Genomic DNA, 20472 nt, shown 5'->3' with positions numbered 1-20472 from the left:
AAAATTCCTGGACCCAACATGCTAACATCATCATGAAGAAGGCCCATCATCACTTCTACTTCCTCAGTTTGTGAAGATTTGATAGGACATCAGAAACCTTGGAAAATTACAGATGTGTAGCGGAATGTGTGCTGAACAGCTGTATCATAGCCTGGTACTAATACCCTTCAGGAGAAAGCCCTGCAAAAGGTAGTGGACACAGTCCAGTACACAACAGGCAAAACTCTCCCAAACATCAAGAAAAATTGACATGGAACACTGCCATTGGAGAGCAGCAGCAATCAAGGATCCACATCACCAGGACATTCTCTGTTCCAACTGCTGTCATCAGGAAATAGGTATGGGTTCCACATGACTTGTACCACCAGGTTCAAAAACAGTCGCAATCCCTCCACCAACAAACTCCGAGATTAATTTACTGACTCTTAATTTGCACATTATTACCGACATTTTTCTTCTGTATTAGTTTGTTTACATTTCTCTCTTTTCTATACACATCTTTTTCCTGAGTACAGATTACAGTTACTAATAAGGAGAAATTCTGTCTTGCTGCAGGAAGAAGAATCTCAGGGCTTGATGTGATATCATGTATGTATTCTGACAATAAATTTGCATTTTGAGTATCAACGCGGTCATGTAACTCATGACTTGTGCAATGTGCAGTTGAAGTACTCAGTGATCTAGCTTCCTTTAAATATATTATATGAGTCAGAAAGATGGGAGGAGACAGACACAAACACAAAAATGAACTCTTCAGCTCCCATTTTCCTTGCTCTTCCACTTTTTTTCTTCCTATTTTTCACCATTCTTGCTCACTTTTCCACTCACGCCAATACCAACTTGCAATCATACAATTTACACACAAGCTTTACCCTGTCATTTCTTCCATTACCTGGAACTGCGGTTTTAAGGCAACAGTGGCGAAAATAGCCCGTGTCACAAGATTAATAAACTTCCAGCAATTTGATAACAACTGTTGTGCAATGACAAAATAGTATTCTCTCTGGCTGCACAATTTCCACAAGTGCAACACATTCACAGATCGAGAGATCTCAATTTTTTTGTAAATTATTTCCGGTAATGATGCAGTAAAATTTGAAATATGCATTCAACAGCTTTTTTTCAAAAAAGCCAAACTTAATAATGGCATTAGAAACTAAAAAAATTAACAAAATAGATGCTTAATATTTAAACTATGAAAAACTGGAACCAGCTGCAGTTGGCAGTATTTATTTCTTAAAACTCCACAAGATAAAACCAAAACACTCAAATAACTAATTGTGCAATACATCTCCTATTGTTAAACAGTTCAAACGGGAAATATATAATGTTACTTTTCCAGAGTTGCATGTTAATTGCTGGCTCCCCTAATTTAAAAGGCAATAATGATCCTATTCTTGAAAGGAACCACTGTTTGCGAAAGCGACTTTTATCGCTTTCGTAAATTACAAGCCCTTCTTATCGAATGGAATTAAATTAGATTTTAAAAGTGAACAAGCAAAATACTGCCGACAGTGAGGAAAAACTACGCCCCGAAGTACCTTCGGCCCACGGATGCGACATGGCATGCTGAGCGTTTCCAGCAGTTTGGAAAATCACGTCGGTCTCGATGGAGGGTCCCGACCTGAAACACCAACTGCTCAATTCGACCCACGCTCACTGCCCAACACGCGGAGTTCCCCCAATCGTCTGAGTGGGTCAAAATCGTTCTTTGATCTCGAAATAAATTTGGTCTGACAAAGTGAAGCCCGAAGTTTCAGGACAACTTTAACCTCGAACCAGCCCGCAATACAAAACACCACGGTTGCAGGTCGGTTTCGTGGCAATACTGGTTTCAAGGTGTTCCACCGCAGCTATTAGAGACATTAGAAAGTTAGGAGCTGGATAGAAAGAGAACACAAAATAATATCCAGCCGCACCCTCCGGTAAAAAAAAACCACGAAAGGGAACTGCACAGATCTCTGGAGGCGAAATAAATCTTTTTTAATGGCATAAAAATCAAACCTCATTGTGGAATAAACGAAGCAACGTTCAAATTTCACTACCAAGCAGCAAGTTGAGTGTGTTTACAACTTTCCCATCCATCCTCGATGGTAGAAATGTATCCAAACATTTAGGGCGATCCCCCCCCCCCCCAAAAAAAAAGCTAAACGATCCCTTGTTATGCTCAAACGAACACACCCAGCTGGAAAAGAGCTGAAGCTACTTCATCGGGTTTCACTTCAAGCCACTTGTTGTTCCCTTCTGTACTTTCCCCTTCAGTAGCAAGTGTGGACGTTTCCTTTTGGTAGCGAGGAGTTGCCACCTTCCAGGTCGCTCCCGTGTCGAGCGCGCGGCGCGGGCCCGCCGGTTCCTGCTTCCAGCCCCTTGTGACGTGGCTCATAGGCCGCTCGAGCACCAACGGCCGGCGCTCCTCTCCCGGGCCCGCCGCACCGGCTTCAGGTGTGCCTCCACGCCCCCCACCCACCCCGTGCGCTCCCCGAGGGCCTCACCACCAAGCTTCTTTCTCCCCTCCCGAGCCACTTTATTCCGTCCTTAAATCTATCGAAGAAACTTCAACCACGGTGAGGGGGGGGGGGGAGAGGAGGACGACTCACCGCTGTCGCCGCCGTCCACTCGGGATGCGACGCCCTCCGCCATTACTCCTGACGTCAACACCGGCGAACCCACCTCGGGGCGGCGGGAAATTCAACCAGTGAGAACGCGGGCCCCGCCTTCGTCGGAGGCAGGTAACAGGTTGATGCATGGAGAGCGACAGGGAAGCGCGGCGGGCTGAGCAGCCCGGCACATCACGAGCGGGTCACACAGCGCCAGGTCACCACGGGGCATCACAAAGTCGTGACCCGGTGCGGGATAACAGCGATCCTCACGGGGCTTGGCGTGAATGCCCGAACACAAAAGGTGCGGCGCGCAAGGAGCGACTGTCAGGCAGAAAAGAAAGCTCCGTGGTTTCCAAAAACCGGCTTTCATGCGCAATAGAGGAAATCGTCGCCAAACCCCTCCGATGCGTTGTTAACACCTCCGTTTGGAATAGTTTCGATTGGAGAGCGGCAAAGTTCTCTTTCAGAACCAGAAACAGCGAACTGTGAGAGGGGGGGAAGCAAACCGTTTGCTCTGAAATAAACGACAAAATGCTGGAAATGCTCAGCTGGCAGCTCCTTTTGTCTCCGTTTGTTCCTCAAGCAAGCACTCGAGCGGCTTCTAAGGTCAGCGCCAAGATTCTGTGTCGACTACTCTCTATTAAAATCATTCTTAGTAAGTCCTTGAGTGCAATCATTAGTATTTCCAAAATACATTAAAGTCTGCATAATGTACCTGTAGAATTCAGACACTCCGCATTTCAACAAATCACTGCCTAAATCTGAGCCTCACTTTTAAGTGAACAGTGTCAACCAAAGAAAAGACTTGCATCGAAGATATGAGAGAGAATACCCATCTGCCTGCTACAACCTCAAGCTGTACAAAAAAAAAACACTTTACAGCCAACTCGCTACATCTTATGGAGCTGTTGAGTTTCTCCAGTCCTTTCATGTGTTAAGTTATATCACTGTTTCGCACCCAGCTTCTCCTACTTGGCGGCGTTCGGATGTAGTTTTACTTTGTTGCCTGGTTTCGGATCTGGTAAGGAGCAGCTGATGTGCATGTCGGTTAGATGGGTTTTTTTTTCAGTTCAGCTGCTTGCGTTACCAACCTTTCGAAGATATGTGAGCGTGTGATTATTTAAATGTGTGTATATTTCGACCGTGCCGAAGGGGGAGGGGTTGGATTCGATTGAGAAACAGAAGTACCTTCACAAATGGGGGCTCCTCCGGGATCCCACTCCCTCCACTGACAGAGTGCCCGACGACGAGGGTAGGTGATTCAGCTGGACTCACTGACGGCGGGTGACTTGTCAGTGGACGAAGCCAGTGATATCCGAGAAGAGGCATTGAGAACGGGAGGATGTTAAGGAAGCGCGCTAGGAATAGCTACTGGATCCCGGTAAGAGGAATTTTACTTACCTGTTAGTATGGGAGGTGTGAGTAGCAAGAAAATAGTCCTAAGGAAGGACGGGACAATCAGATAACTAAGCAAAATCCGTTAGGATTAATGCTATCTGATTGGGGTGCGGGGTTTGGGAAAGACAAACAGACCATGGTCAGGTATTGCTGTCTGGAATGGGTTAAAAAACTCGATAAAAGAGAATTCGGTATATTGGCCAATGTTCGGATCCGATGAGGACTGGATGTGTCAGGCATTGAACATCTGGCTCTATCAAAATCAAAGAGATAATATTGAGAACAGAGAATATGCAGCCTGCTGGCTCAGGGGATCGTTTGATCAACTGGTTTTGAATGAAAAGGAATGCAAGGACAAGAAAGATAAGGAACCTTTTGTCCCTGAAACACAAGGATGGGATGTGTTACATTCCCTTCCTTATGCTCCTCCTATGCCAGCTCCTATCTTCCCCCCCACCCCCCCTATGCTCTACCCTTCTGCACCTTCCCCTCCTCCCCCACAGCTAAAGAAAGGAGAAGAAAGTAGGGGTGGTATGATGACCCTTCACAAAGTACTCGATTACCACCTCTATTGACAAGAGAGAGAGGCGACTTTAATTCAGAGCAGTGTGAGACCCTCCGGGAAGAAAGGGCAGAACCCTTTGATTCATTTCCCAGAGAGCAGGAATCTAGACATTATAAAGGAGAGGATAAGCCAGAAATTAACTGGATGAGACCTTTACAGGAAGTTCCCATGGGAGGGGGTCTCAGTTTCGTAAATGTGCCCCTGATTAGTACGGAGGTGTGTAATTTTAAGAGAGAATGCCCAATAAACAGAAAGGAAAGGCTAAGATTTTGATGCAGCAGTCAAGGAAGTCGTTGAGGGACAGCAAAGAAAGGGTAGGGGCTGTGTGCCAGCTCCTGGACATTGGGAGGAGCTCCGGGAGTGGGAGAGTAGAGACCAGAGCAGGGGCAAGGGAAGAGGGGAATTCCGGGGATGACGACCATTCCCGGGACCTCGTGGTAATCCCGGTAGGAATTGGGAAACAGGAGCATTAATTTGCTACCATTGTAAAAAGGAGGGACATTTTAAGAGAGAATGCCCAATGCAAGCCAGGAAGACGCGACCTTACACACTGATGTGTTGGAATATAGGGGTTAATTAATCATAGAAAATATGTCGAATATATGCTTATGTACTATTCAGTTTGTATACATGAATTCAGTACTATGTAACAATTTAATGTTTACCTCATGGTGAAGGGAAAGAGTAATGTAAGTAAAGGGCAACCACAGTATGTAGCAAAGTTGGCTGATTACAGTAGGTTTAGAATTGCCTGCTCCCCAAATACAAAAGAGAGGATATGTATGAAACAATTTAGTAGGAATGTTAAGGCAAAAGGAGGTGTTGATTAGCATAAACAAAAAGACTGTCAGAAACAAAGAGAATGGAATCAGTAAGAAGCTAAGACAGAAAGAGGTGTTTAGTAGAACAGAAGAATATGGCCAGATGAGAACAAAGAAATAATTAGAAATATCTGGGGTATGAATTGATTTCTGATCAAAACAACAGGATATTCTGACCTTGAGGATTAAAAAAGATGGGAGCTCTACACCCCAGATAACTGCAGAGCAGGAAATTACTTGTGATAAATCTTATACAAGAAATCTAGCAAAGGAAGCCAACTTTTGTTCTGTATGATAAGGTTGAGCTATATAAACTGTAGAGACTGGACAGTAGAGGTCAGTCTTGGGGAATAGCTCACTGTGCAGGTGACCTATGAACTAATGACTGAACCAGAGCTCTGTTAAGCTTTATTCTTATGCTGTGTAATAAACTGATTCTCCTATCACTTCATTTAACGAACACGCTGGACTCAGACGACACATAGACTAAATTAAGGGTAGGGTAAAGCCAGAGTCAGACAGATGGAAGCAGATTATGAATAGGGGGGTCACGGTTCTCAGTCAATACACACCGTGGGGCTGCATGGAGAACCATTGGTAAATTTAAGCATAGGACCCCACAGTGACAAGATGACCTTTTTTTTTAGTAGATTCTGGGGCAGCCCGGTCTAGTATTTTACAACCACCCGAGGGTGTTAAGATAGAGGGGACAGTGATGATTTCGGGAGTAGGAGGAAGAGACTTTACAGACCCTGTATTAAGAGATGTAAGAATACAAATGGGAGAAAAGATAATAACAGAGGATATTTTACTAGTTCCCCAAGCTGGAGTTTGTTTGTTAGGACGAGATTTACAGGACCAATTGGCTATCGGCACCAGACCACAGGAATCAAGTATCAGGGTTCAATTGTATGTATTAAGCGAGGAAGATCGAGAACTAATAAATCCTGGAGTATGGGCAGAAAGAGGCAATAGAGAAGTGTTAGATATTCCTTCCCTGCAAGTTACTTTAAAAGATTCTGAACAAGTAATTAGATGAAAACAGTATCCAATTTCTATGGCTGGCCGAAAGGGGCTGCAGCCAGTAATTGACCAGTTGGTGAAAGATGGTATACTCAAACCTTGTATGTCACCTTTTAATACCCCAATTTTACCTGTCCAAAAACCAGACGGTACCTATCGATTAGTGCAGGGCTTGAGGGAGCTGAACAAAATTATTCTCACCCGTCACCCGGTGGTACCTAATCCCTATACAATAATGGGTAAAATCGATCCACATACTAAATGGTTTAGTGTGATTGACCTCAAAGATGCTTTCTGGACCTGTCCGTTAACAACAGAGAGCAGAGACATGTTTGCCTTTGAATGGGAAAATCCTTTTACTGGACGCAAGAATCAATATCGGTGGACGGTCCTTCCCCAGGGCTTTACAGAATCCCCAAATTTATTCGGTCAGGTCTTAGAACAAATACTAGATGAGGCTCCTCGGAGAGAGAATTGTCAGTTGATACAATATGTTGATGATTTGTTAATTACGGGAAAAACGTATGAATTAGCTAAACAGTATACTGTTGAACTTTTGAATTTTATGGAGAATAAGGGTCTCAGGGTGGGCAAATCCAAATTACAATTTGTTCAATCAGAAGTTAAATAGGTCATCTGGAAAGTCAGGGAACTAGGAAAATAAGTCCAGAGAGGATACGTTGTATTCTACAGATCCCCCCCTCCCAAGAATGCCCAAGAACTTAGGAAATTCCTTGGTTTAGTGGGTTACTGTAGAATCTGGATTGAAAATTATTCTAGCCTGGTCAGATTTCTCTATGATAAACTCACGATTCTAGGGGGCGAAGCGGTTGTCTGGACAGAGGAAGAGATTAAAGATTTTAACTTGGTCAAACAGTGCCTTATTAGTGCCCCAGTGTTGGCTTTACCCAACCTAAATAAACTGTTTGACCTATATACCAATGCGAAAGGAGGAGTAGCCACCGGAGTACTAACACAAGAGAGGGCAGGCTGTCGTGGTTGGCCAGAGTGTGTGCAAGCCATCGCAGCCACTGCTATTTTAGATGAGGAAGGACGAAAGATTATGTTTGGTAGTTCAATGATAGTTCACACCCCTCACACAGTCCGCAATATTCTCTTACAACGTGCTGGAAGGTGACTCACAGACTCTAAAATTTTAAAATATGAAGCGATCCTAATGGATAGGGATGATTTGACCCTGATTACGAATAAAGAACACAATCAAGCAGCTTTCTTGGTTTCTCCAAATTCTGACAATACCATAAATGAGTTAGAGCATGTATGTTTAGAGATAATAGATTTACAGACCAAAATTAGAGAGGATTTAAGTGATGAGCCTTTACAGGAGGGTGAAAGGTGGTTTATTGATGGATCTTCTCGTTGCATTGATGGCACTCACTATAGCGGATATAGTGTAGTGGATGGGAAAGAAGGAGTGGTGATTGAAGCTGGTCACCTTCCCGGTCATTGGTCAGCACAATCTTGTGAATTGTATGCCCTCTGTAGAGCTCTCCAAGGTCTAGAGAACAAGGTGGGCATGATCTACACAGACTCAGAGTATGCTTTTGGTGTAGTGCTCACCTTTGGGGAGATCTGGAAAGAGTGGGGAATGATAACTGGAAAAGGACAAAAGTTGATCCATGAAAACTTAATTGTCCAATCTCTAGATGCTCTTACATTACCTGAGGAAATAGCTGTAGTTCATGTACGGAGCCATCAAAGTGGTGACAGTCCTGAAGCACAGGGGAACAGACAGGCAGATGTAGCTGCCAAACAGGCTGCGCTCACGGAGAAAATAGTCATGTAGCTGTTACTGCCCACCCCTGGAGTATCCTATTCATTCTATTAAACCTGGTGATTGGGTATATGTAAAAGCATGGCAAGATCACCAACTAAAACCTGTCTGGGATGGCCCTATTGTGTACTTTTGATTACAGACACTGCAGTGCGAACGAAAGAAAAGGGGTGGACTCAAATACAACGAATTAAACAAGCTGCTGATCCACAGACTAAAGACATTGATAATCTACCCTCCACCGGGCGTGCTGTCCTTCATCCTTCTGATCTGAAAGTTACACTACGCTGGGAAAAAATGCTGTAATGTTGTTTTTACCATTTACTGTATTGTTTACTTGTTGGTTCCCCGTTTTTGGGACATCCCTAAATTACTCACGATGTATTAAGTCCTCCTGGAATAGGGGCAGCAGAGGTGACAATTATTTACCTTTAGAATGTAGACAGGGCATAGATATAAAGTATAGTCATAGTGGGGTATGGGTTAATATAGGATCCCAACATGGACCAGGGGAACAGAACGGCTCTAGAGGAGTAGATTTGATTTGTATTTTGGCCTCTTACAGGTATTAAAGAGAGTGAGTTTTAAAGGGATAGCACAAAGGAGATGGTGGGACAAAGACAGACAGAATGGTAGTCAGGATTGTACATGTAGCAGAGATAGAGTGAATACTTATGCTAATGTTCACAGACAGGCTGCAACTCACAGGCTCAGTGATACTTATGCTAATGTTTGCAGACAAGCTGCAACTCACAGGTTAAGTGACAAGAAACACCCCTCCCCAACTTGGTCTCCTGTAAAGCATCCTTTGGGTCACACAGACATTCGGAATGTTAAAAAAACACCACCACTGTAAGGGAAATTCCAGCTGTAAACGAAGTAAGCTGCTCCAGAATACTAAAGCTGCTTGGCATTTAAATCGTTGAATCAGACTCCAGGCAGCCTTGGAGATCATCACTGAACAGATAGCAATGGCCCTGAATTTAAGGGCTGAAGAAAAACGACAGATACGAGCCACAGTTCAACAAAACCGCCTGGCTCTCGATTACTCGTTGGCTGCTGAAGGCAGCGTTTGTGAAAGACTGGTGAAGGACAATGCTCACAACGGTCAGGCGGTTAAAGACACTTCTTCAGGAGTTCGAAAATCTTCCCATGCCCAGGTTCTGATGGGGCAACCTTGGCCTGGTGTGGGATGAACTAGACTTTTTATTGGTAACTGGAGTCTGATACCCATAGCCCTTATAGCAGCTGGACTCGCTATTCTGGCCATTATGGTGCTCCCCTGCCTAAAGACTTGTGTGCAGTGTTTAATTCAACGGGCCCTTCGGCAGGTCACTACAACCCAAATGATGTATGCTTCCCAAACTCCGTCTGATGATGCTGAGGCTGCAGTTCATTTACTCACTCGCTTGGAAAGGGACCAAGCTTAACAGAACACTACCGAATGGGGATTTACTAAGCATAGCTAAAGAAAAAGGGTGGATTGTAAGGGATACTGGAATGTGAGGAGTCAAGCAAGTGCTCATTAGAAATGAAGTATTATGGGTTAAATCAGGGTGAAGGGATGCTGGAATGGGAGGAAGGGTTATAAAAGTATAATAAAATAAGGATCTTCAAAACAGGATAGCAAGTAGATAGCTTTAGCAAGTCTTGGGGATTGATTAATGTGTAAAGAACAAAGACATGATATTTCCTGGCTAACAAGTTTGCAGGAAGGCACATAAACTGATAAGAAGTTAGAATCCACGTGGGCAGAATTACCTAATGCTAAACCAATCCAGGAGGCAGAAGAATGTTAGGGGGAAGGTATCTCTGTACTGAAATGAAATGTATAAAAGTTGGGTCAGCCTCAGTATCTGTGTGTATTCCCAGGGTAAGGGGAAGCACCCAACTTTGCATTGTTGTAATAGTATAATAAAAGTTCTTTGTTCTCAATTTTTGTCTCGAGCAAATTCTGTGAAGGTACTTCGGTTTCTCACAGCACCATTCCTGTGGGATTGGGTTGTTAAGTACTTTTTTAACTATAATCATTCTTGCAAAGTAAGAACCCGAACTATCATGTTTCCCGAGGCAAATTTCTCCAAAAGGCAATTAAATTGATGTTTGAGGGATAAATATTTGCCTGGATACTTGGAGAACATACTTCTTTATGAAACATTGTCTCTCTCTGTATGCATGTGTGCATACATGTATGTGTATGCTGTATATATGTATGTGTGTGCTGTATATGTGTGTGTGTATACCTATATGTATACTGTGACAGTATATAGATATGTTTTGGGGAGATAAATTGGGTCAGGTTTGTTAGTGTAGGTCACATGCAAACACTTTAAAACAGATCTTATTTAAAATACTGGAGCTCTGCTCACGCTAGACATGTCGGCCCCAGAGCCTTTGCAAAAGCTTTGGAGAATTCCCAAGAGACTTCACTAATGGATTGTTGGTTACAAAAAGGCAACAGATGAAAGAATTTTTTAGAGCCACAGATTGTCTGGAGTGGTACTTGCTGTTCTAGGAGGGTCATGTGGTTTTGCAGGCAGAGAGAGTCAAACAGGCTTTTTCTCTGAGAGAGAGAGAGAGATCAGTTCTACAGTCAGCAGCAGTAGACTCACACATGTGCACAGGAATCAAGATGATTACGCTCAACCTATGGACTCTGAGATGTCTTCTAACAAAGTAAGTATGCACATTTTGGCTATTACTTGTCCTGTATCCCTCTTATAGTTTCTCAAATACCACAGACACTACATAAATTTTATATTTTTTCTAATATATATATTTTTTTAATTTGGTCATATGTGCGGATGGATGCATAGGTCACAAGTCGGGGAGAATCTTAATATATATATGCCTCACTTTAAAATCCCATCCAGGGACCACACCCTGAAGGTACAGCATCACTCTAGTCAATCTGATTTCATTATTTTCAGTGGAAGGAATGTGGATTATGTATTTGAAACAAAACATTCCAACCTGTGCAGAGTACCCATGTGGAAGTGCCCCTCAGCAACATGTATTCGGCATTGGATACTGCTGGGGGGAACAGCCTAACAGGGATGAGTCGTGGGGGTCAGGTCTCTGGCACAGGGGCTGCCCTTGAGGTTCAGAAGGGAAGGAGGGATAAGAACAGGATACTTGTAGTTGGGGACTCATTAGTCAGAGGGACAGATAGAAGGTTTGTGAGGTGAGATCGGGGATCCAGGTGGGTCTGTTGCCTCCCTGGTGCCAGGGTCAGTGATATCTCTGATCGAGTTCATAGCATTCTGCGAGGGGAAGGAGAACAGCCAGAAGTCGTGGTCCATGTGGGGACCAATGACTTAGTTAGAAGTGGGGATGAGGTCCTGAAACAGGATTATGTGGAATTAAGTAGGAAGTTAGAAAACAGGACCTCCAAGGTAGTAATCTCTGGATTGCTGCCGGTGCCACGCGCTAGTGAGGGTAGAAATAGGAGGATGTGGAGGATGAATGCGTGGCTAAAGAGATGGTGCAGGGGGAAAGGGATAAGATTTCTGGATCATTGGGCTCTTCTGGGGAAGGTCGGACCTGTACAAAAGGGACGGACTCCACGAACTGGAGGGGGATCAATGTGCTGGCAAGCAGATTTGCTAGAGCTGTGGGGGAAGGTTTAAACTAGTTTGGCAGGGGGGTGGGGAACAGAGTGTGAGAGCAGTGTCAAGGGAGCATGGCCACCTAGATAGGAATAATAACGATAATAAAGGTAGGATGGAGATTAGGGTAAAAGATAGAAAAGAGAATATAGGTGAGACCCATTCTCTGAAATGCATATATTTTAATGCAAGAAGCATAGTGAACAAGGTAGATGAGCTTAGAGCATGGACAGATACTTGGGGTCATGATATTGTGGCAATTAGTGAGACCTGGCTACAGGAGGGGCAAGACTGGCAACTTAATATTCCAGGATACATTGTTTTAGATGTGATAGATCAGGGGGTAAAAAAGGGGGAGGAGTTGCTCTGCTTGTTAAGGAGGACATTACTGCCGTGAGGTGGCAGGATGGTCTGGAGGGATCGTCCAGTGAGGCTGTTTGGGTGGAATTGAGGGGTGAAGGAGACATGAGGGTGCTAATAGGGGTGTATTACAGACCACCAAATGGGCCAAGAAAATTAGAGGAACAAATTTGTAGGGAGATAACGTATATGTGTGAGAATCATAAGGTAGTGATCATGGGAGATTTTAACTTCCTCCCTAACATTGATTGGGATACCCATACAGTTAGAGGGCTGGATGGGCGAGAGTTCATTAAATGTGTTCAAGATTGTTTTCTAAATCAATTAGTAGAAGAACCGATTAGGGACGGTGTAATACTAGATCTCCTGTTAGGGAACGAGTTAGGTCAGGTACCGGACATTAATGTTGGAGAACAAATTGGGTCTAGTGATCATAACTCTGTTAGTTTTCGGGTAGTTTTAGGGAAGAGCAAATTTCGAAGGAATAAGAAGGGATTTGGGGAGTATTGAGTGGGACAGGATATTTTCAGGTAAGGATGTAAATGAAAAATGAAGGATATTCAAAAAAGAAATTTTGAGGGTACAGAGTAGATATGTCCCAGTGAGGATCAAAGGAAAGGTTGGAAGTCATAGGGAAGCTTGGTTTTCGAGGAATATTGGAAATTTGGTTAGGAGAAAAAGGGAGGTGTACAAGAGGTATAAAGAGCAGGGAGCTGAGAATTTGAAGGAGGACTACAAGGAGTGTAGAAGGAATCTTAAGAAAGAAATTAGAAAGGCCAAAAAAAAGGCACGAAGAGGCTTTGGCAGACAGAGTAAAAATAAATCCAAAGGGTTTCTATAGGTACATTAAAAGTAAAAGATTAGTGAGGGATAAAATTGGACTCCTTGTAGATAGCGAGGGTAGGCTGAGTGAGAAGTCTGAGGAAATGGGGGAAATTTTGAATGATTTCTTTGCCTCGGTATTCACTAGGGAAAAAAATATTGAACCAGTTGAAGTAAAGAAAAATAGTGGGGAGGTCATGAAGCACATAAGGATAACCAAGGAGGAAGTGATGGCTATGTTGAAAAAGATAAAGGTGGATAAATCTCCGGAACCGGACAAAATATTCCCAAGGACACTCAGGGAGGCTTGTGGACAGATAGTGGGGCCATTAACAGAGATATTTAGGATGTCACTGGCCATGGGGGTAGTGCAAAAGGATTGGAGGGTGGCGCATGTGGTTCCACTGTTTAAGAAAGGGTCCAAATGTAAACCTGGCAATTATAGGCCCATGAATCTGACGTCTGTGGTGGGTAAGTTGATGGAAAGTGTTCTGAGGGATGGTATTTACAAATATTTGGAGGTACAGGGATTGATAGGGAGTAATCAGCATGGTTTTGTCAGGGGTAGATCATGCTTGACAAACCTGATTGAGTTTTTCAAGGGGGTTACAAAAAAGGTTGATGAAGGGAAAGCTGTGGATGTTGTCTATTTAGACTTTAGTAAAGCTTTTGACAAAGTTGCCCACAGGAAGTTAGGAAAAAAGGTGGAGGCATTAGGTATAAATGAGTAGATAGTGAAATGGATTCAGCAATGTTTGGATGGGAGGTGTCAGACAGTAGTGGTAGAAAATTGTTTGTCCAATTGGTGGCCGGTGATTAGTGGAGTTCCTCAGGGATCGGTCCTCGGTCCACTATTGTTTGTTATATATATTAATGATCTGGAAGTAGGGGTGGAGAATTGAATAAGCAAGTTTGTGGATGATACAAAGATTGGTGGTGTTGTGGACAGTGAGGAAGATTACCGTAGATTAAAAGGTGATTTAGGAAGGCTGGAGGTGTGGGCTGAGAAATGGCTGATGGAATTTAATACAGATAAGTGTGAGGCGATATATTTTGGAAAGGCAAATCTAAATAGGTCATATGCATTAAATGGTAGGCTATTGAGATGTTCAGAGCAACAAAGGGATTTAGGAGTGATGGTAAATAGTACCCTCAAGGCTGATACTCAGGTAGATGGTGTGGTGAAGAAGGCATTTGGAATGTTGGCCTTCATAAATCGGAGTATTGAATTCAAGAGTAGGGAGGTTATGATGAAATTGTACAAGGCATTGGTGAGGCCAAATTTGGAGTACTGTGGTCACCAAATTTTAGGAAAGATATAAACAAAATAGAGAGAGTGCAGAGAAGGTTCACGAGAATGTTGACAGGATTTCAAGGTTTGAGTTACAGGGAAAGGTTGTGCAGACTAGGGCTTTTTTCTCTGGAGCATAGAAGATTGAGGGGGGATCTCATAGAGGTGTTTAAGATTTTAAAAAGGACAGAGAGTAAATGTGGATAGGCTTTTTCAATTAAGAAAGGGGGAGATTCAAACTAGAGGGCATGGTTTAAGATTGAAGGGGGAAAATTATAAGGGGAACATGAGGGGAAATTTCTTTACGCAAAGGGTGGTAGGGACGTGGAATGAGCTTCCAGCAGATATGGTTGAGGCGGGATCATTGGTTACATTTAAGGACAGACTGGATAGTTACATGGAGAGGAGAGGACTGGAGGGGTATGGACCGGGTGCTGGTCAGTGGGACTAGGAGGGTGGGGATTTGTTACGGCATGGACTAGTAGGGCCGAACTGGCCTGTTCTGTGCTGTAAGTGGTTATATGGTTATAAGTTGATAAACTATTGCATTACATTTATTGTTTTACAAACAAGGTAAGGGCTATTATATACCAGGTGGTATTCGTGTGGTTGCTTCAGTCAAGTCTTGTTCAAAATGGATGATTTCAAAATAGGGTGTAAGATGTCGAATTGAAGTAGATGTGATTAATTCTTATGCCTGCAGAGAGAGAAAAAAAATGACCTTTAGCCTTCAAGATTAATTTTAAACAATAAATGTTTGGTTATTTCCTTATTTTTATGGCTTTTAATCTATGCATCAGTTAACTGTAAACAACCCACCCTCTGTTTGATCAGGGTTATGAAGGGGGTGTTTCCTGGGCCTGAGGGTGCCTTATACGGCTGTATTGCAACTATCTTCCTTTGCAATTGCTTGGAAAGAGTAGTGCTCTGTTGTTTATGACTCGTTCAATGAAAAGTCCATACTAAAGTTGCAGTTTATTAAAACCTTATAAACCTTAACAATTAATACAAAACTTAAAAGAATTATTATAATGATCAATGAAACAGTCAAAAAATTATTTGGACTGATACCATTCTTTCCTTTCTCACAATGCAAAATTCAAAACTGATTGTTTATCTTAAATATGCAAAAAGCTAGCCACAACCTTAAAACTGGCTCTTCCTAGGAGATACTCAAGGAATGTGCAAACAATATCTGCTGGCTTCTTGCAGAATATATTTGTTAAAATATCATTTTAACCCTTACAATGCCAGCCCCTAATATTGAGGCATAATGTCTCTAATAATAATAATTACCATTATAAATAAAAATCAAACATAGTAATATATTAGTTAAATATTCAAATGAAAGTGAAAGTGAATTATTAAAACTTTCTGCTTCTTGCAAAAGACAGATTTTGGTAATTGGTCCATTTAGAAAGCCATTTTTAGTCTTAATTTGCTTGCAAGTTTGCCCCAGACCTATTGAGTGCTTGAACATGATTCCTAATTTCAAAGGTATTCACTTTCCTGAGAGCACAAGATGGGCTTTTTACCTTTTCTTTTTCTGAAGCTTTGGATACCTCTTGCATAGCTCCTTCATCCATCATTGGTTGACATCTGATACTCTTGATTGCAATGGACATCTCTTTAACCTTCACAACAACAGACTTTCTTTCTCTTCTGCAGTTGGTTATAGAAAAGGTAGGATTCAAACAACATTGGTTGTTTCTATTGGCTTCTATTGTCTTTTCTTATAATTCTGGATCCAATTTTGCAGTATCCAATTCAGTTTCATTCCCTGATAATTTATCTTGAAACCTTTTATTAGATTCTCATTCTGCATTTAATTTTTTCAATAGGAAGGTAATTTTCCCATTATCTTCTGAGAAGTTAGTAACTTGACTTGGTGTAAAAAGGTTAATTCATGCATTAGTACTTCTGCTTTCAGCCCTGCTGTAGTATACTCGAGATGTTTGATTTGTTTTTCACCTTGTTTTTGAAATCGCTGAAATGTAATAGTTCTTTCTTTCTGCATTGTTATTAACTGGGTTTTTAAGGTATATTCTTGATTGTTTTCCATAGTCAGTTGTCTTGTGTTATTAAATAATAACTTGTTCTTTTTCAAAAGAATGAATCTCCTCTTCCAACTGTATGCATCTTGATAAGGCATTTTCTTTTCTTCAGTAACTGCATTAATTTCTTTAGCAGTTATTCTTTTCTTCTGCTTGGTTTTATGAATTCTATTTACAATTAATTCTCCATTCTTATCAACTGCTCTCTGGTTTTCTCTCTTGGTTACTTTTAAAACTGAAGAATCATCAGATTTGTTCCCATTTTTCTAAAAACCACTTTTGCTGCCAAGTACAAAGTTAAAACCCTTTTGGTCACTGTTTTCTAAAATATCCAATATTTCTAAGTCCTTTTTCAACATTTTGTAATCTGAAGGCAGTTGCATCATATTGTCAATTAAATGCTCCTTTATACCATCAGCACAATTTTCTGTGTTTGCTCATATGCTGCAAGATTTATTCATTGATCTTGTTTGCTGGTGCATCATATTTGTTCCCAGATATTTGTTTCATTCCTGCTCCAGATTTAGGTTTTCAGGAATAATCACCAGCAGAATTTGCAACATCTTTTAATTCTTAATTTGTATCCATTTTTGATGAAAACAATTTCTTCTTTACTGGTTTAGATGCTCTTGATTTATTTTCATCAGTAAGATTTTCTTAGAACTGTTTGTATTCTTTCAAAGGTTTTTGGTTGTTATTAAGGCATTCAGAAAAGTCTGTCTTAAATGTTTGTTTCAATGGTTCATTGAGTTTCACAACAGATATATTGACACTTGTTGACTGCTTCTGAGCAATACCATTCTTTCTTTCTAATGGTCCATTGGTTGTCAATCCAAACATCAAGTTCAGTGATGGCTACATCAGCAAGTGCATGAAGAATGTCACTCAGATCAAATGCTAACCAGAAACCATGGTTGGATGCAGAGATCCGGACACTTCTCAGAGCACATGATGCTGCCTTCAGGACAGGAGGAAAGGTGGCACTAAGATCAGCCAAGGCTGAACTCTCCTGTGTAATCTGGAAGGCACAATAGATCCATAGACAGTTGTGCGACACCAGTAACATGAACCACAAGTGGTAAGGGATTAAGACCACTAGAAATCACAAGACAACCTGGCGAGTTAAAGACGCCGATGTTTCTCTTCCGGACAGACTGCTCATCTGCACAGTTTGCTGAGAAGAACAGTTGAATCCGAAGAAAGCTCTGTGTCCCCCAATGAATGGCCGAGGTGAGAAGAACCCTATCCAAAGTGAACACCCACAAGGCAGTGGGACCAGACAGCTCACCTGATCAGGTACTGAAAGACTATGTAGACTAAAAGATGGAGATCCTTACAGACATCTTAAACACATCATTGCAGCAGTCCATCATCCCTGCGGGTTTCAAAGCAGCCACCATCAATGTGGTACCATAGAGGGTGAGAGTAAGAGGCCTCTATGGTACTGACTTCCATCATTTTAAAATGCTTCAAGTGGCTGGTGATGGAACACATCAAAACGCACCTCCCTGAGACACTGGACCCATTTCAATTCGCCTGGAGACAAAACTGTTTCATTGATGATGCTATATCCTTGTACCTCCACTCCCTCCTGGCCTACCTGGAGAATAATGCCTCATATTCAAGGGTGATGTTCATTGACTTAAGCTCAGCATTTAATACGACCTTTCCCCAGAAGCTGGTGGAAAAGGTGTCCTCGCTGGGACTTCACACCCATCTCTATAACTGGATTTTGGACTTCCTAATGGAAAGATCACAGTCTCTCTGGCAGCAGAACATCGAACACCATCATGCTGAGCCCTGGAGCACCTCAGGGCTATGTGCTCAGCCCACTCCTGTTTACACTGCTGCATCACCAGAACCAGCTCAAGTGTCATCACATTTGCAGATAACACAACAGTACTTGGTTTAATCGGCAACAATAATGAGAAGCACTATAGAAGAGGTGGAAAATCTCGTGATCGGTGCAAGAGTCTCAACATGGACAAGACAATGTAGATCATCGTGGACTTCGAGGACCAGGAATGACTATCCTCTATTACACATTAAAAACTTGGTAGTGGAGAAAGTTAGAGCACCAAGTTCCTCAGAGTCCACTTAACATGTGATCTATTGTGGACACACAATATCTCCTCACTTGTCAGGAAGGGCTTACAGTGACTGCATTCTCTGAGAAGAATGAGGTGGGAAAAGCCATTGGCCCCATCATGTTAACCTTTTACGGGAGCTCTATTGAAAGTAACCTGGCCAGCTGCAACACCATGTGGTACAGATACTGTAGAGCATTGGATCAGATCTCAATCCATAGGACCATAAGAGTGGCAGAGAGGATCACTAGGGTCTCCCTACCAATGTGATCTACTGGGATCATTGTTTATAGATGGCACACAAAATCATTGAGAACCACTACCATTCCGCACACAGCATCTTTCAGATACTCCCATCAGAAATATTCGAGCCAGAACCACCAAGCTGAGAAACCGTTTCTTCCCACAGGCAGTGAGACTGCTGAACAACTGAATGAACTGCTCATACTAACCCTCCGAGACTCCACTATTTATAAAACAATATTTATTTATTTTTATCTATGTATATACACTATATACTGCATATGAATTGTTTGTATGTGTGCTATGTCTGGTTGTGCGTTGACCCGTTTTTGCACCGAGGACTAGCAAACACTATTTCGTTGGGGTGTACATACATACAATCAGATGATAATAAACATGAACTTGAATTATGTGGTTATTTTTTATTGGCAGTAAAATGTGATACAGGTACATGATCCTTTATCTCGAACCCTTGGGGGAGAGCGTGTTCCGAATTTCGGATTTTTCTGGATTTCGGAACGAAAGCCCGACTGTAAACTGGACATCAAAACAGACATCCTACTACAGCAGCAAGAACATATGAATACTCAGAATCAGTGGAAAAACATTATTACAATTTATTTATAGAGTAATATACTAATAATGAATAATGAAATAACTGTAGTGGGATAATTTGAAATGAAAATACACAATCCATAAGTATACACATTACCGCAATATTTCTGTAGAGAGATGCATGAGTATTCACACTAATTTGTATAAAGAAAGAATACACATACTGTTACAGTTTATTTATACGTTGTAGCCACAAATTTGTTCAAACTAGGCTAAATACGTAGCTGCAGTTAAGGTGATTGCAGGGAGACCTTTCAATGATGCGCCAGGAATGGGATTCTTAAGTGATGAAGTAGCACTATGAGAGAGGGCATTTTTACAGACTTCTTCAAGTGTCATCTGTCTCATCAGCATAGGTTTTTGCCTAAGCAATGTCTCTTTAATTGAGTAAATTCCCGAAATCTGTTGCTCACTGATAAATGCACATTGTTTAAGGCCAGCTATGAACTGATCACAAAGTTTCACCATATCATCTATAGGAATGTTTTCAACTGTGTCTTTGGCTTGGCTTCGCGGACGAAGATTTATGGAGGGGGTAAAAAGTCCACGTCAGCTGCAGGCTCGTTTGTGGCTGACCAGTCCGATGCGGGACAGGCAGACACGATTGCAGCGGTTGCAAGGGAAAATTGGTTGGTTGGGGTTGGGTGTTGGGTTTTTCCTCCTTTGCCTTTTGTCAGTGAGGTGGGCTCTGCGGTCTTCTTCAAAGGAGGCTGCTGCCCGCCAAACTGTGAGGCGCCAAGATGCACGGGAAAGGGGGGGGGTTGGACTAATTTGAGTTGGGTTATTAATGTGTAATAATTATTGGGGAGGGTATAGTTTATTTAGATTACTGATATGTATTGTAATTTTATTATTTTATTCTTAATTTTTTTTAATGTAGTCCTATATGTTATTCATGTTATAAAATCTTAAATAAAGTTTAAAAAAAAAACTGTGTACACTATGTCATCACCACTACCATCTTCATTCTTATCCGTATTTAACACCATTTCAACAATTTCCCCATCACTCAAGGAATGCACAACAGGTGCATCATTGTCAATGTTTTGCATTTCTTCAATGTCCGCTTCTAGCTTACTTAGAGTTCCATCCGATAGACTTTTAGCATAAGTTAGGAGGTCTGATATTATCTTCTTCTCATTAGTGACACAAAATCCTTCGAACTCATCATCAATAGGATCGTTTTCATC

General features: G+C 42.0%; 1 protein-coding gene and 1 long non-coding RNA gene across 4 annotated transcripts in view; one reads left to right on the top strand and one right to left on the bottom strand.

Moving 5' to 3' along the window:
* Positions 1–2811, bottom strand: part of map7b (microtubule-associated protein 7b) — a 138957-nt gene extending 136146 nt beyond the window's left edge. For 2 of the 3 annotated variants that reach the window (XM_069887226.1, XM_069887227.1), the window contains exon 1: positions 2182–2398. In XM_069887226.1, the coding sequence (XP_069743327.1) occupies positions 2182–2383 (202 nt within the window). In that variant the 5' untranslated portion in view covers positions 2384–2398. Of the gene's footprint in view, positions 1–2181; positions 2399–2597 lie in introns of those variants that run through there. The other variant, XM_069887229.1, reaches the window with a different exon arrangement.
* On the top strand, positions 2218–10137 carry LOC138736960 (uncharacterized). Its single transcript, XR_011340681.1, has 2 exons — positions 2218–3981; positions 8345–10137. It is a non-coding gene; the product is annotated as an uncharacterized lncRNA (long non-coding RNA).
* Positions 10138–20472: the final 10335 nt, after the last annotated feature.

This window comes from Narcine bancroftii, chromosome 6, assembly GCF_036971445.1.
Source record: "Narcine bancroftii isolate sNarBan1 chromosome 6, sNarBan1.hap1, whole genome shotgun sequence".
NCBI classification, from domain to species: domain Eukaryota; kingdom Metazoa; phylum Chordata; class Chondrichthyes; order Torpediniformes; family Narcinidae; genus Narcine; species Narcine bancroftii.
Note: the sequence above shows the minus strand (reverse complement) of the source record. Positions and strands in the feature narration are given on the sequence as shown.